General features: G+C 50.6%; 5 protein-coding genes across 5 annotated transcripts; 2 read left to right on the plus strand and 3 right to left on the minus strand.

Annotated features, from left to right (window-relative positions):
* The first annotated feature begins 258 nt into the window (after positions 1-258).
* BO82DRAFT_349623 (fungal specific transcription factor domain-containing protein) lies at positions 259-2,814 on the plus strand. Its single transcript, XM_025633919.1, has 5 exons — positions 259-436; positions 503-1,433; positions 1,532-1,909; positions 1,974-2,215; positions 2,281-2,814. Exons 2-5 carry the CDS (start codon positions 733-735, stop codon positions 2,619-2,621), a joined length of 1,662 nt encoding a protein of 553 aa, XP_025497315.1. The 5' UTR covers positions 259-436; positions 503-732; the 3' UTR covers positions 2,622-2,814.
* Positions 2,815-3,187: 373 nt separating this feature from the next.
* On the minus strand, positions 3,188-4,861 carry BO82DRAFT_379720 (alternative oxidase; the record flags this gene model as incomplete). The annotated part of the gene is made up of 3 exons (XM_025637704.1): positions 3,188-4,044; positions 4,115-4,237; positions 4,821-4,861. 3 exons carry the CDS (start codon positions 4,859-4,861, stop codon positions 3,237-3,239), a joined length of 972 nt encoding a protein of 323 aa, XP_025497316.1. The 3' UTR covers positions 3,188-3,236.
* Positions 4,862-5,115: 254 nt separating this feature from the next.
* Positions 5,116-5,630, minus strand: BO82DRAFT_3193 (uncharacterized protein). Its single transcript, XM_025632671.1, has 2 exons — positions 5,447-5,630; positions 5,116-5,384 (listed from the first exon to the last, which is right to left on the minus strand). The coding sequence occupies exons 1-2, from the start codon at positions 5,515-5,517 to the stop codon at positions 5,156-5,158; spliced, it is 300 nt and encodes a 99-aa protein (XP_025497317.1). The 5' UTR covers positions 5,518-5,630; the 3' UTR covers positions 5,116-5,155.
* Positions 5,631-8,717: 3,087 nt separating this feature from the next.
* On the minus strand, positions 8,718-11,173 carry BO82DRAFT_3198 (putative mucin). The gene is made up of 3 exons (XM_025632692.1): positions 10,427-11,173; positions 10,102-10,375; positions 8,718-10,036 (listed from the first exon to the last, which is right to left on the minus strand). The coding sequence occupies exons 1-3, from the start codon at positions 10,898-10,900 to the stop codon at positions 8,808-8,810; spliced, it is 1,977 nt and encodes a 658-aa protein (XP_025497318.1). The 5' UTR covers positions 10,901-11,173; the 3' UTR covers positions 8,718-8,807.
* A 1,548-nt stretch (positions 11,174-12,721) lies between these two features.
* BO82DRAFT_388162 (uncharacterized protein) lies at positions 12,722-14,340 on the plus strand. The gene is made up of 8 exons (XM_025638360.1): positions 12,722-12,884; positions 12,923-12,970; positions 13,157-13,308; positions 13,365-13,480; positions 13,577-13,608; positions 13,664-13,795; positions 13,913-13,930; positions 13,988-14,340. The coding sequence occupies exons 1-8, from the start codon at positions 12,754-12,756 to the stop codon at positions 14,145-14,147; spliced, it is 789 nt and encodes a 262-aa protein (XP_025497319.1). The 5' UTR covers positions 12,722-12,753; the 3' UTR covers positions 14,148-14,340.
* Positions 14,341-15,296: the final 956 nt, after the last annotated feature.

Genomic DNA, 15,296 nt, shown 5'->3' on the forward strand with positions numbered 1-15,296 from the left:
CACGGACTTGATTCTATCTAAATTAGGTCTAGAGATCGTGGGGCTTGCCACATCTTATCATCCAATCATAGACGGGTCCGGCCGATACACTTTTCTTGCGGACGGATAGCATGCCGATTGGATGATTTGTTTCTTATACGTCCCGAGCGAACCGGAACCAACGGTTGCAACACGATGCATGCGGTGTTTAAGAGGAGATCTGAGTTGAGACCCTCGGTGGTGGTTCTCACTCTACGTAATTTTAAACAATCCGAGCTGCTGGGATATGTCTCCCTCCCCTTCTAGTGAATTCGTCCGATGAACTCCATGCGTCCCCCCGTGATGGATTTTTCATCCGCTGAGACACCTACCACGGCCCAACGGAAGCGACAAAAGGTTTTCGTGGCCTGTGCACCGTGTCGCCGCAAGAAGGTGAAATGTGATGCCGTTCATCCAAGTAAGTGCCTAATTGAGGCCCGTGTCGGTTTTTGTCACCTCTGATGATTTCTGGCCGTAACCAAAGTCTGCACGGGCTGTCAAAGGAGTTCTGACCAGCAGCAATGCTTGTATACCTCACGAAGGCTCGATAAGCACGGAACGCCGGTTCTAGCCCGGCCTGGTGAGTTAGCAGCCATGGCGAATGAGAGCAGCAATGCCTTGGGCAGTCTTAGCTCGGATGGCCCTTCTCGGCCGGGCAGGGAAGACTCTGGGGCGCAATCGCAGGTCTGCCCCCCGTCATGTGGGGTCGATACCATGACCGGCCTGCTTGGGGACACTGTCCAGACCCGCGAACAGTTCGGAAGCAGCAGTGCAGGCACTTTTACGAAACTCATCCAGGCTGCAGCCAAGAATGTCAACCAGTCAGCAGAGGAACCATTACCGGGTAATTTTGCGAGCATGGTTGCCGATCACTCTTTGGATGAACCGCCTGTCTCCAGCTATGGCGAGCCGGCTCTCATGGTCCTCCCAGCTAGAGATTTTGCCGACCGTTTGATCCAGTCCTACTGGGAATGCGAGTGGTCACTCTACCCCATAGTTGACCGTCCCAAGATTGAGGCCGTTTATCAGACGGCTTGGGATATGGGAGGACCCCATTGTTCGCCAACCACCCTGAGCCTGATCAACCTCTGCTTCGCGCTGGGATGTGCCTACTCTTCGTTGATCCCGCCCAAGGACCGTAAGGCTATGAGTCGGGACTTCTTCACGCGCGCAGAAGCACTGTATCACAGGATTCAGTATATTCCCTCACTAGAAAAGGTTCAATGTCTTCTGCTCTTTAGTATCTATCTCCAGAGCACCGAGCACGTGTTTCGATGCTGGATGGCGGTCGGAGAGGCTATCCGTATGGCACAGAGCTTGGGTATCTACCAACACCAGCCGCCTTCCGCGAGTGAAACGGCGGCGCTTAGAGAGCAAAAGCGGCGCACGTGGCATGGTTGCGTGTGGTTGGATCGGTCAGTTTCTATTAGCGTCTCGCTCTCCCCGGTCCTCGGAATCTACTCGGACCATAGAAGTGGTTCCTGGATAGGCTCACGGCTGACACCAAACTTAGGGTAATGTCTGCTACGCTTGGCCGTCCCGGCATGATTCCCAGTTGGCTGTTCAACTCCGTCTCACTGCCCGCCATGATCGATGACGAGTTTATAGATACACAGGCAACGAGCTCAGCTCTTCGCCCAGACGGCAAACCATGCATTCTAGCCTTTGCTGTCAAGGCATTCGAGCTGTATCAACTGTTCGACAAGATTCTCCAGAAGATCTACCTGGGCCCCAACGGGGGGGAGGACTATGAAAACAAGCTCATCCCTATCCTGGAGTTCGACCGGGAAATCCAAGCTTGGGAGGATTCGCTCCCCGTGCATCTCCGGTATCACTCAAGCATGACACGCGATGCGCTCACTGATCGACAGGCAATAGTCTTGAGAATCCGGTTAGTGCTAAACACCACAAATTGCGTATTCCCGAGGGTGGTAGTGGCACTAAGCTCTGCATAGACTGCTACATGTCCGAATAGTGTCACTTCGTCCAGCTCTCATCCGGCATTGTAAACCTGGTGCTTCTACATATACTGCGAAGCCGCAGACACCTGCCAGTTCCTTTCTGTCGCAGGTCCTCCATTCGGAGTCTCCGCGGCTGTGCTTCCAATTTGCACACGAATTGATTGACTTGTTTGCTGCCAAACTGGACCCGGAATCAATGACCGGTCCTCTCCCATCATGGTGGTATTCTGTTCTTTGTGAGTTAGCCACTTCCACGGTAGGGTTTTGGACCCCCTTGTCTCTGATACCGTCTTTTGCGTAGATGTGTATACTTCCGCCACGGTGATACTCGTCGAGCGGTTCCTCGAGACCAAGAATGGCGTCCCCCAGCAGAGATCCAACGCCCTGCGGGGATGGAGCGCAGCCGTGCGCATCCTCCAATCCTACAGCTTGGTGGCGGACTCCGCGGCCAAGTGTTTGATGACTCTGGAAGCGCTGTCGGAGACCCTTTCTTCTGCGCAGCAGGCGGACACTGTTCGGGGCCCAGAAGCAGTTGATGCCGAAGCCCGGCATCGGGATCTGTTCCTGGAGATGACTCAGTTGTTGGGCGAGAAGACGACTGTGGCGCCGTTTGATTTCGACGACTTTCTGTGGTTGGGATGATTCGCGAATGCGTGACGATCTTCTCGCTGTTTCTAGGTTGGATCTTCTTCCATGTTTTGCGGTCGATTTTAGTATATGTGTAGGCCGTCCATCTCTCCAGTTTGTACTTCATACGGGTCGTATAAACGTTGAAAGTGGGGTGATATCCCACAAGCCCGCCTGATTCTTGACAAAAATCAAACACTGTGCGTTGACCAATCATATGGTTCTCACCTCTGGGACCGATGAAGTTATAGTGGCCCCTAAAGCCGGGAGCATCCTAGGGGACTATTGATGCCAATCTGTACGTCGGTGAGATGTCCCGCAGATTCTATATAGAGACTTGGGAAAGCTCTAGACATCAAATTGCAGATTCCAATGGCCTAGATGCTTACTTGGTTTCCCATTTTACGCACTACTCATACTTGCTTTACCTGCTTGATGAGGTATTTCGTAGGCAGCCATCTTATCGAGGAAGCACCTCCGCGATAAGACCTCAGACAGATTGGGAGCGACAGCTCGTTACTTTACTAGTTTTCCGCGTAAGATGCCAGCTGGGTCACATTTCCAAATTGATGGTAAAACATCGCCGACGTGGAGTTTAGCACGTTCTTCTACAGCCGATACGTATATATCTTACTTGAAAACCTCCTCCTTTTCCCATCCTGCGCCTTTGAGATTCTCCAGTCCCTTGCTGGGGTGTGGCCTGGAAGGGTCCCGGTATGTGACTTGATAAGGGTTCGGATCAGCGGCCTGGTCGAGGTTGGAGAGGGTATGATTGACCTCGCGGTGCTTGGCCTCGTCAGCGCGGATGTAGTAGAGAAGATCGCGGATGGAGCGGTGGCCCGCGGGCATCTTCCAATACTGCACGGCAATATCCGGCGCCGTGCCGTTCTTGTTCCAGTCCGGGAGGTTGCCGGCCTCGATCTCCTCGATCGCGCGGGTGTAGGTGATGACGGCTTCTTCCTCGAGGTAGCCCACAAAGCGGTGACAGGTGCGCGGGGAGACGAGATACGCCAGGAAGAACGTATTGAAGAAGACCCCCTGCGCCCCCAGCACCATCAGGCGCATGAACCACTTCGGCTCGGCCAGCTTCAGGAACGTCAGCAGGTGCATGCGCTCGTTGAACGCCTCCTCCAGCAGCATCTCGATCCAACCGTTGTCGCGCTTCATGCGGCGCAAGCTGTGCAGGTGCCGCAACATCCCGCCGACCATCCCGGGCACCCCCGCAATGCTCTCGAGGAACACGAACCGCGCCAGCCATTTCCTCTCGGTCATCGCAAAGCGCGCGGGCAGTCGCTGGCCGGGCTCACGGTGTCGGTAACCGGTTATCCAGTCCATGCCCCAGCGGAGGGACCGGACCGTTGCCAGTGCGACCCAATCGGACCAGGTCGTGGCGTTCCGGTGCGCCAGCTGTACCCGACGCATCTGTGCCTCGGTGTATCTACCCAGCCGGCTTGTTAGTACCAGAACCTAGAAAACCCGGGCTTGCGAAGAAAGGGAGCTCATCTTACACGGGATGATTCCATGCTGTATCCACAGTCTCAACATTCAGTTTCCCTGGAGGGGGGAAGTAATCTTTGTGGTGGTGTTGATAAGGATGCTGCGAGGTGGTGAACCAGTACGAGATGAGGCTTCTAGTTCGGAAAGAGGTAGGGGTAGTGGTCGTAGCTCTGGTGCTTACAGCCCACGGGGTAACCCGAAAAGGGGCCTGTACTGCAACTCGTAATGGGGTCATGACACGGCTGTCCAATATTATTATCTGGTATGTCTGGAACGCTCGGGGTACCCCTATCATCCCCTCAAGCCTGCTTTATATTCATCACTCTGGACTACGTCACGTTGCACCGCACGGTCTAGCTCACAGAAGCAGGATGTATACATCATGACGAAGAAATTGGAAGGAGGCGAATCCGGAATCCAGCATTCTAACCATGTCAGGACTCACAAACGCCCGGGGCAAAGCTGAATCCGCGATACGGCGAGATGATGCCGAGAATCGAGTATGCCGGGCACCAATTGGAAATATCCAATCAGCAGAGGATCCGACCGAACCGACTCGGGGGCTCAATGGGTCGTCCCGGACGGAATAGTTTTCTACTGGTGCCGCAAATCACGTTTTTGTGTACTTCTTACGAAAGCATTCTGATTCTCCTTTTCTTCTTGTCTAGATTCTTCTTGTCAGGCAAATGTACGCGCGAGAAAAAACATAAGGTTTACGGAGATTCGAGTTTTGCAGGTTTTCCGCACCTGCTGGCCATACTGGTACAAGAGTAAAGGCTGCGGAGAATGGTACGGCTAACTTGGCACACTTTGTAGGTCTATGCCACCAAAATACCTGCCTTCTTTTGGCTGGAAGACGCACAAATATATACAAGGAAAACCCTTCTTAACGGATATTGTCACTCAGTCCAGAGCCGTAGCTGGCGTCGGGACAAAGCTGTAACTTTAGCCTTACATTGTCAAGAGTATGTCATGTCAACACATAGATCCAATACGAAGCATATGCGAACCAGCGGAAAAGAAGTTCTCTACCGACTCAGGGACATCTTAGTTCAGTCTCTGGATGGCCAAGGAGAAGTCAGGGCGTTATGCGGCGCCCGCGCGGAATGTTTTCCCTCCTTTCCCTTCATACACTCCACGTCGTTCTCTGAGACTACCGCTGGCCGACCGTATTTATATGGTTCTTCGGAAGCTTTGCCCTTAGCCCATTGAAAGTATCGCCAAATAACGAAGGTGCTCCCAACGACTCCCACTATCGAGGCGACACTGTACTTCAAATTCCTAGGAAGGATCAGAATCAGTATTACCTTGAAAGGAATATCAGAGTTACATATAATCCTTACTTCTTTGCTGCTCTGAGAGATCCACTGGGGCGTGCTCCCCGCATGGACATCCTGGCTTTGGTGTGAAGCATCTATCCAGAAAAAGGGGAATATAAAGAAGTTTGAAGACGTTCGCAGTCTAAGTGGGAAAATGGAAAATATCGACCAGAGGGCTTGTGATGAACAGGAATTCTTTCAATTATGACAGAATCGGCTGATCCACGCACAATCTTATATGATCTCTACAGGATGACGACGGTACTGCTTTCGTCACGCTGTCGAGAAAAGGGCCCTGATCCGGAAGGTGACTGGATGTAAAGTTGACCAATGTCTAGTCTATCCGTGGTGGATTTTCATGACAGCCGGCACTGCCGACCCTTTGATCACTTCATGATTAGCCAACTGATTTGGTCATTTAATCGCATCCTCGCTGTGGGCTCCAATATAGACCCAATCGTTGGTGTCAGCTCTGGCGGAAAACTGGGACCGAAACCGGCCTGCGTTAGAATGTATGGGTTAGTGCTTCCTAAGATGCCCTATGCGTAGCTAAATCACTTTGTTCTAGTGTATGATGTTACGATCAACACCTCATACTCCTGGGCTATGTTGTGACCTCGGCTAGAAGCAGTACCACGCATACGCATATATTTGGGGGTCGCTGGATAATCAAAGTTTTACCGGCTCAAATGCCCAAGAATGCCTCATTAGACTAGACATATTGCGACCACCGACATGGAGTTTGGCCCAATCGCCTCCTCAAGAAGATGGTACTTGTCTTCCCACTTAGGGTCGGTAGAGCGACCCCATCAGTGTACCGCACGCATTCCTTTCGTGTACAAACAGCCTACATTCCGGCGTAAGGTTCCAAGAATCACCCCTGTGTCATCTAGTTCAGACCCCTTTGCCATGATGTCCCATCGACGGTGTAGTGGTGGATTGGCAGCAGTGCTGATCAGGTAGGCAACCGCTGGGATAAATCTAGGTCGAAGGAAGCCACAGATAGGCGCAGAAGTGATGTTCAATCCATCAATTTGCCTCATTCACATCGACCGCCTCTGTTCGGAATTCTGCTCACTAAGGATATGCCCTGCGAGGAGTGGTTGACCAGGCTGCAGCTATGAAAAGCCCAAACTCATACTAGTCCTATGGAGCCATCAATGAGACCGCCCCTGACTTGTTTGCGGCGGCGTGTAGTCACAACCGCGTGCAATCCGCCTTCCACGATGGGGTGAAGTGGCAGTGCCAACGGAAAATGTGTCCTTTCCCCAGTGCCGTCTCGAGTCACCAGAGTGAAACAGTATCTCCCTAAACTTCGGGAGGGCCTGGCTGAGCACGCGCTCGAAAGTATATGTGCTCTACTCGGTGACCTAGGTCCTGGGTCTACTGAAATGGGTGTGATTTGCTCGGAGAAGCTGATTGTTATCCGGCTTTGCAACGTTTGAAGCAGCAAGTCGGGGCCTTAAGGGCAGCACGCTACTTTTGTGGCTTCACAGGCCTGATAAGTCCATCAAGCTCGCATAGTTTATTCGTACCTGATCTTTATAGCCGTTTCGCAGTCTTCGGGAGTACGGCAATGACCTGGCATTGGCCTTCGAGGCATTCATTCCAAATATGGTGCACTACGTTTCGCAGTCAATCCACGACGAGTCTCAGGTCGATCCACTTCGGAAAACTGTGATATACAATACTGTCGGATCATTAGCCGGAGGGAGCCCTAAGTCGTAAATCCCTTCAAAAGCTTCAGTTGGTCTGGAGACTCCGGAGAAAATACTAACTATTCTTGTACCATATTCTACTGACCGGCCGCCACGGCGCCTGTCAAGCAGTTGGCATCATGATTAACCAACTTATTTTTTGGCCTGGAAACTAGATATCATCATAACTAGATCGTGGATTGGGTGAGGTTTCTCTCCCAAATTGTCTGCTTTCTGCCGTATGGATGAATGGATGATTTCATTCACCCTGACCCCTTGTTCAGGCAATTGGAAGGCTAGCGCTACTAAACATATCTCTTGAATTAGCAATGATCCTTTTGCCACTTCTTGAACGAACATGAAGACTCGTCAAAGCCTGCTGTGGCCTTCTAACCGCTGATGCTGATTTGCTGCCCGGATGGCGCGCGGCTTCGGAGTCGCTGTATTAAGGGAAAATAGGTCGGTTAGGTATAGAATAGTAGCAGTCTATATTATTAAAGACTAACTTTCTAAAGGTCTAAGAAAGTTCTGGGAGCTAAATACTAGGGAAGTTATTAAGATTATAACTGTTATATGGGGGATATATAGGTAGATCCTCAGCAGTCCACTATATGTTTAAAGGTTACCTATGACACTAGACTAACTATTATAACAGCAGTATTAACAGCTGTATACAAAAAAAAAACCTAATTATTATAAATAGTTTTTAAATATATAGTAGGCGATTAATAATCTATCCATATATTCTCTGTATAACAGCTATAATACTGATAACTTTTTAACTTTTTTACTACTTGACTCCTAAGACCTTGCTAGACCTTATAAATAGCAAGAATTAGTCTTAAAAAATGGACTGCTACTATTCTATACCTAACCGACATGCTTTCCCTTAACAGAGATAGATAAAAAAATAGGATTAAAAGTCTTTCTAGTGCAGTATTTATCGTATATGTATATGAATAGCTTAAGTAAATAGAAAAATCAAATAGCTACATAAATTACTAAAAACTAGGCTGAATTTAACTAGTTGTTGTTTTATGAGTTATACAAATCTTACATGACAAGTATGGCCTCTGCTTAAGCATAATCCATCCCAGCAAACACTCGGCTGTAAGCCCACTACTCTATGTCCAACACAACATACCTTCCGTATTATGTATGTATGCAAGTCAAAAAGCCATTTGTACTTGAACGTCTTTATATTGTATTTTTATCACAGGGGCCCCACTGATGAGACCCAAATTCCTCTTGTCCTGAGGCTACCTAATCTTGCCCTGAAACAAAACGCCCATATCATGCTAATGCTTTCCCTCTCATGTGTACATAACCCGTCAGCAAAACAAATCAGCGCCATTTTCATGCAACAAGAAAAAAAAAAGCTCCTCGTAAGATTCCCCTCCAGAGTCCAATGTGGATGCAAACAGTGGTCTTTCCAGAGAAAAAACCGATTTCTATCAGTGATTGGAACCACAAGAAAACAAACGCCGCGATGTCATGCTATGTCGTGACAAAAAAATCGAGAAAAAAAAAGAAGAAGAAATGAGAATCTGTACAGGAATATAAGGATGATAAACGGTGATGGCGGAATGGAGAAGCGAAAAGTGAAAAGTGAAAATGCTTCGTATCAGTGTCAAGGTCGTAAAGCTGCATTCAAAGAGTAAGGTGAGGTGAAAAGACTTTTGCCCGCTTCATGGAAAGTTGAAGCTGGAGTGGAACATAGGCTGCCCGATGGGTCCGGATGGCCATGCTTCGTGGTGCAGGTAGGGCAGCAGGCCGGTCTTGCGTTCAGAAATCGTCTTGCCCAGAGGCTGGTAGTGCATGTGGTCAAAGGGGACGCTGCGCTGCTGCTGGAGGGAGGTGGAAGGAGGTGGGATCAGAAGGGTGTTGACACTGCGAACGGGCCGATACGGTGAGTTGCGGTTGGCGAGGAAGAAGGACGGCGACAGGTGAGTTTGAGGGGTGACGGAGTAGGCGGAGACGGCGGGGGAGATGGTAGCCGACGAGATGGCAAACGGACTGTTGTGGTGTCTGCTGGGGTCCGGCAGCGAGGTGTAAAGACCGTTGCTCAGTGGAGGAACGGTAGGGACAGTGACAGCAGGGGCCACAGTCGTGGTGGTCGGCATCTGCTGTGAGATCCAAGTGTTGGGAGGAGCGTATACCGGCGGCATCACGCGGCCAGTCGAAGGCAACTGGGGGACGGTGGAGACGGCAGGAGGCATGGTCGGCGCCAGACTGAGAGCAGGGAAGTTAGGCCGTGGAAGACGAGAGACGGAGTCCGGCATAGCAGGGACGAGAGAAGGCACCGATGTCGATGGGGCTGTAGATGTGGATGTAGGTGTGGATGTGGATGTGGATGGCATGACGGGCGGTAAGGCGGGAGGCAAGGCGGGAATGTTGGTCAAGGCGGAAGATACCGGCAGATTTGGCACCATGGCGGCAGTATTTCTCTTGGACGGCAATTCCTCCACCGCCTCGTCGCGGCTCCGCTTGCGTGAGTTCTGGTGGCTGCCCGCCAGCGACATGTCACTCGGCGGCAATTGACACGCCCCTCCGGCATAAGGCAGTCCATTCAACGGCAGCGGCCAGTGGTGTGAGCGCAGAGCATCAGTCGCAGGCGGCGAGGGCAACTTCGAAGGCGAGCACAGAGCAGCCCGCGAAATGGGAGCCAGACCGGGAGAAACCCGGAGTGCGGGAGGAACAGCCGGTCTGTCGCTCTTCTCCGCCACTCGCGGAGCGTTGTTGAAGTAATCCGCGAAAAGGCCCAGCTTGACATGCCATTGGCGCCATTCCTCCTTCGACGCGTACAGGTTGTAGCGGATGTTGCTCAAAAACTCGACTTCCATGATGTGAATCTCCTGCACCGTGATGCCCGAAACCTCGGCCCACGTCTTGTTGGTGTATGTATTGTCATCGAGAACTGTGGAGAAGTATGTCAGCCTCATCACGATCTTATACACAGAACCCTCATGCGTGACAACCTACACTTGTTCCCCAGCATGAGTGCAATCGTCATCAACCTGTACTCGCTGCCCTTCTTCCCACGTACCCCGGGATTGAACTTCTTCAGGCGGTAAACGAACATGAGAGCGAGCAACACCACATTCTGGCTGACCTGGGTCGTGGAGAGGATGTTGGTCACCCATTTCTGAAAGCCAACCGTGGGCATGGTCTCAGGGGCGAGGGGGCCGGCCGAAGGCGAACGCTCCTCCACAGCCTTTAACTTGGCCGCACTTTCGAACCAGAAAAGACACGTCATCTACATCCGATTAGCACCCTCGGCCCAAAAAAAATCCATGAGACTACTCACCTGCGCAGCAAACTCAGCTAGACTCCCCTTGCTGTTGTTGATCGTCGATGGGATCTGCAGATACGAGGCCGTGGAATTGGTGCTGCTTTTCTTCTGACTTCCCTGCTCGCGGATATTGTTCTCCTTGACCGGAGGCTGGTAATGTGGCTTTGACGTCGGGACCATGGCAGTCGCTCCATCGAAGTTCATGCGCGGATAGTCGGAGATCTTGGCGTAGGGCGGCAATGTGATTCCATCGAGCTTTGATCCGTAGGCGGACGAGGGGATGACGTTGTAGGTAGCAACTCCGTTCATTTCGCTCGGAGGCGTTGGTAGACCGTCCCGAAAGGGAGCAGTCCAATTGTCCGAGATATCGGGTATCGACTCGAAGGGTCGCTTTCTCGCACTGTCGGACCGTGGGTAGGGGGCGATGGTAGGTGTGACTGGGTGAAGTGTGGGGAGTTGAGGTTGCGGTGGAAGTACCGGAAGAGACATATGGCAGGACGTCCGAGATTCAAGTAACACTTGCGAAGAAAATCGAAAGGTGAAAAGCCAGAACACCGAGATATCTGTAACACCGTGCTCACCAAACTCTCATCGGGATGGTTTTGGACTAGGTAGGTTGGGTTAGGTGCGCTGGTGTTTGTTGTTCGATCCAGGCAGCTTGTCAAATCCGGTGCGTGGGAGAGGTATGCAATGGCTTGCGAGCACAGCGGCTGATGTTGATCTGTATCCTTGAAGTTGAACAGGAAAGTCGCCGGGGGGTCTGGCTGGCTCGAGAACCGCGAATATCAAAGGCCGCACGGGGGAATTGGTAGGATAGCAACACTGTTGAATGTTGCCCGCCTCGATGGAATGAAGGCACTGAAGGGGGTGGAAGTATTGAAAGGCCTTAATCAAGGATGGACAAATATCACATAGTATATTAGTGGTAGTATGTATGATGGCAAGGCAACAGTAGTAGTAGTAGTAGTAGCAACAAGCCGGATTAAAGCAGTAGAACTGAAGTGGCAGTGACCAGAATGATATGGAAGGAGAGGTTCAGGTCATAGATCCTGCATGCACAACCCAGTTGTAGAACCGAACTATATCCAAGAAACTCGAAGACGCGGCAATGAGATGATGATAAAAGAAAGTCAAAGCAGATAATCTTATAAAAAAAAAGTGGTTGAAACCTCGAATGGATTGGATTGAACCCATATAGGAGATTGAAATAAATTGGATAAGGCAGTATGGATCTAGAAAGCGAAAAGGGCAAGCCAAGAAAAGAAATTAAAAAGAAAAAAAGAATAAAAATAAATTAGATTGGGAAATTAATGAAAAAGTAAAAGAAGGGGAAACGAATAATGAAGGATGAGTGAGGTCAAGACATCATCCTCCATCCAGCAAGCAGCCAAATAACTAATCAACTCAACTTCATAACAACTCCGCTAGAAGAGCCAGGGTGGGTTTAGTTTCTTCGTCCGGAGAAAGTGCAAAGTGCTGTGTCCATACAGGAGAGAGACAGAGTTTGACCCGGACGCAGGTCCAGAGGGTTGATCCTCCCTTCTGGCCTCGTTTGGGTCGGTTTCCGTTTGGTTGACCAGGTTTGATTGTCTCTGCTTTGTCTTGAAGAGAATGAAATACCGGTTGATGTCAGAGCCACGGGGGGGAGGAGGGAGGGAGGGGGGGGAGGGGGGGGAGAAGGGGGAGGTGGAAAAGAAAGTGGAAGAGGAGGAGGGAGGGAGGAGGGGGGACAAAGTGGATGCATGCTACTACCACCACTAACTACGGAGTGTACGGAGTAGTCTAGTTAGTGGAAGGGTAGCAAGGTCAGCAGCCCTAGACCAGTCCCAGCGTTGTTTAACTTACATGAATCCTCAGTTCTTGTTGTATCTGGCACGCTGTAAGTCACCTTACCGGTTTAGGGAAGGTAGGGAGGGCAAAAAAAAAAAAAAAAGGAAAAGAAAAAAAAGGGAAAGAAAAAAAAGGAAGAGGGGTGGAAAGTGTGGGAATAATACGTACCTGCTAACTCCGTCGCGACGAAAGCCCCATATCAGATCCAATAATAAGTTGGGCTTAGCGTCACATTGCGACCGTCATGGTGTGCCGTTCAGAACTTCAGACTTATTTCCCTTTTGGAAGCCGATTTTAAGTGGTCCTTCTTGCTACGGAGTATACCGTTCACTACAGAGGAGTCCGTACACAAGTACACATTCGAGACTCTCACTCCATTGTGGAGAAAAGCAAAGAGTATGCAATAACTCAGCACATTACAGTAGACTTCAGAGACTACTATGTACTATGACAACAATAAAAGAGACAAAATAATCATGCAACAGAAAAAAAAAAGCAACTAGGAAAGGACGATGACTTGCCCATGCCCATACATCCATCTATCCATTCAACCATTCATCATGCACCTCAAGGGAGAAGGGGTGTGTGTGTGTGGCATTGCTCAGCAGTCCCGGGAGGCACGGGAGAAATTGGATGAAGGGAGGTTTGTGCACGCTGAATGTGGTTGATCGCCGGTTCTAGTTCAACCAGACGGAAGGCAAAGGAATGGGGACGGACAGACAAGTTCAGGTACGGAAAAGTACGGCATTTAGGGGCTGGGGGGGGGGGGGGGGTTGGAAAGGTGAGATGCAATGGGGTGGTATTCCTGATTACCATTGTTACGGGCAATGCTTTGGGGCCATCGGCGGCCCTAAGTTCAAGTTCAAGCACGGCACTGCACCACTGCACCACTGCACCACTTCCTACTACTTACAGTAATCGACCTGAGGACCAGGCAAGAATTGAAGTACATACTCCCATACCTACTCAGCGACTAAATTGTTACGGACCCCGGACAAAAATGGGAGGCAGAGAAGACGGAGAGGCGGGGACATGGATGGAAATATGGATCGCTGCGTATGAAAGCTGTAAGAGCCTAAGATGCCTTCAGTGGCACTCACTCGGTTCAATGGTTGATTTACAGTTTTACCTAATTACCCTACTGTCTGCAGTTTGAAGATGGAGTCATACACGGTTGTAGGGGGACACTGGGACAAGTTTAGACTGTGGCAGTGGCCACACGGCCCAATCTGGGACGCGGTTAGTCAGTGAGAGCCTCCGTCCGGATCCAGTGCAAATTCCAGAACTAATCACCGAGGAGCGAAAACCTTCGCTATCCTGCTATTATTAATCTAGACAATTCTGGCACAGTCACCCTGGGTCGGCAGGTTGGTTCATCTTCTACTTAGTACGAGTAGTACTCCTTAGTTGAGTTACCCATAGTAGGACTCCATTAGCGATGGCAAGGGTGCCGGTGGTCGGTAGGCAGAGGATAGTTAAGGCTATGCAAGTTATGGATCACGGGCTAATTGGATGGTTGTCATGGGGAAAGAAGACTGGAGTCATAGAGGTAAGGTAAGAGAAGCCTGGAGGCGTTGTGTCAGGTATGTAACGGGTCCGCAATGGTCGTCCGGTATGAAAATAAACTTGGCGGTTGGACAATTGTTGCTCTTCTAACTGCAAGCGGTCAAGCGTTTCTCTCTTTGAGAGGTAAGAAACTCTCGCCGGTATCAGTAATACGAAACACAAAGTACGGACGGAGCACAGTGCCTCCTTCTCCTCCATCTCCTCCAGCTTCCAGGCTGAGGTAACTTTGTACCCCCATTACCGCATACAGACAGACACGCAGGCAGCCCAGCAGACTGATGGTTGCAAATGTCCGAAGCTGGTAGAGCTTCAAATGAGGCTAAGGAAATGGAAAACATAAATAAAAGGGAAAAAAAACTTTACTTATCGGCAATATCTTCATCTGGTTCTGATCCACCTTTGGGAGGTAGCGATGAGGGCATTAAAGGGCCAAGACAAGTGATGCGCGTATGTAGCCATGATGTAGCCATGTAAGGTATTTTGTGTCTCTGACTGGGCTTGGTTCGAGGCCTCCGTAGTTGTATGAGTATGGGTGTTGTGGATGGACAGGTGTGAATGGATAGCACAAAGGTGCATCCCCAGAGCGTCGGACCCAGCAGCGAGGCATGAACGAAATAATGGACCAATCACCTGACTGCCACTAGATTGACGACTCCAACAGATGGAGAGTCCAATCGCTGCGGGTGATTCGACTCGCACCCAATCCTTTTGACGACAGAGTGCCCAAGAACTTGACTGGACTGCTGCCCCGTACCCTGTACCTTAGGGTATAATTCCTCCTTAGGCCTAAGCCGAAAGCAAAACGCTCTAGAGCCTTGCAAAGTGAGAAGGCTGTTGAGCATCGCCGTACAGTGGTACCTTTCTACAATAGGTAAGTCTGTAGCCTAGCCCTGAGCCCTGAGGGCTCATACAGGAGCAGCCCGCAGTAGTCGTAGCAGCAGCAGTCGTAACCGTAAGCGCCCCTCTCTTCTGTCTCTTGCCCTGGTGACTGACTGACGACTGGGGCGACTAAATGGAAATAGGTGGCCGCGGGGGCCGGCTGGCTTGACTTCAAGTTCAGACGGCCAGCTTGCTTAGTAGTGAGTTAATTAGACTAGCTAGGAAGCAGGACAGCGAGATAGACAGACAGGTGGTCATGTACGATTCAATCCATCCATGATATCCACATCTAACCCGTCCCAACCAATCCCCATCACCACATCACCCAACCTTTACTGTGTACACAGTAGTTGCTGTGCTCATTACTGGGCAACTCTCACTTGTCCGCTCAACTAGACAGTCTATCTGTCTGTGCCTTTCCCAGGTTCCCGTCGGTTCATCTTCCTTCCCTTCCTTCGCCAGCTCTACCGTCATACTCCGCCCCGTCGTAATCTTCCCTCCGTCTAGTCGGTCGGAACCAAAGAAAGAAACCTCCTCCGGTCCGCGCTTGGGATGGAAAGGCTGGAAGATTCGACCCAAAAAAAAAAAAAGTCTGAAAAAACCCGCGCCA

This window comes from Aspergillus uvarum (genome assembly GCF_003184745.1).
Source record: "Aspergillus uvarum CBS 121591 unplaced genomic scaffold BO82scaffold_1, whole genome shotgun sequence".
Lineage (NCBI taxonomy): Eukaryota > Fungi > Ascomycota > Eurotiomycetes > Eurotiales > Aspergillaceae > Aspergillus > Aspergillus uvarum.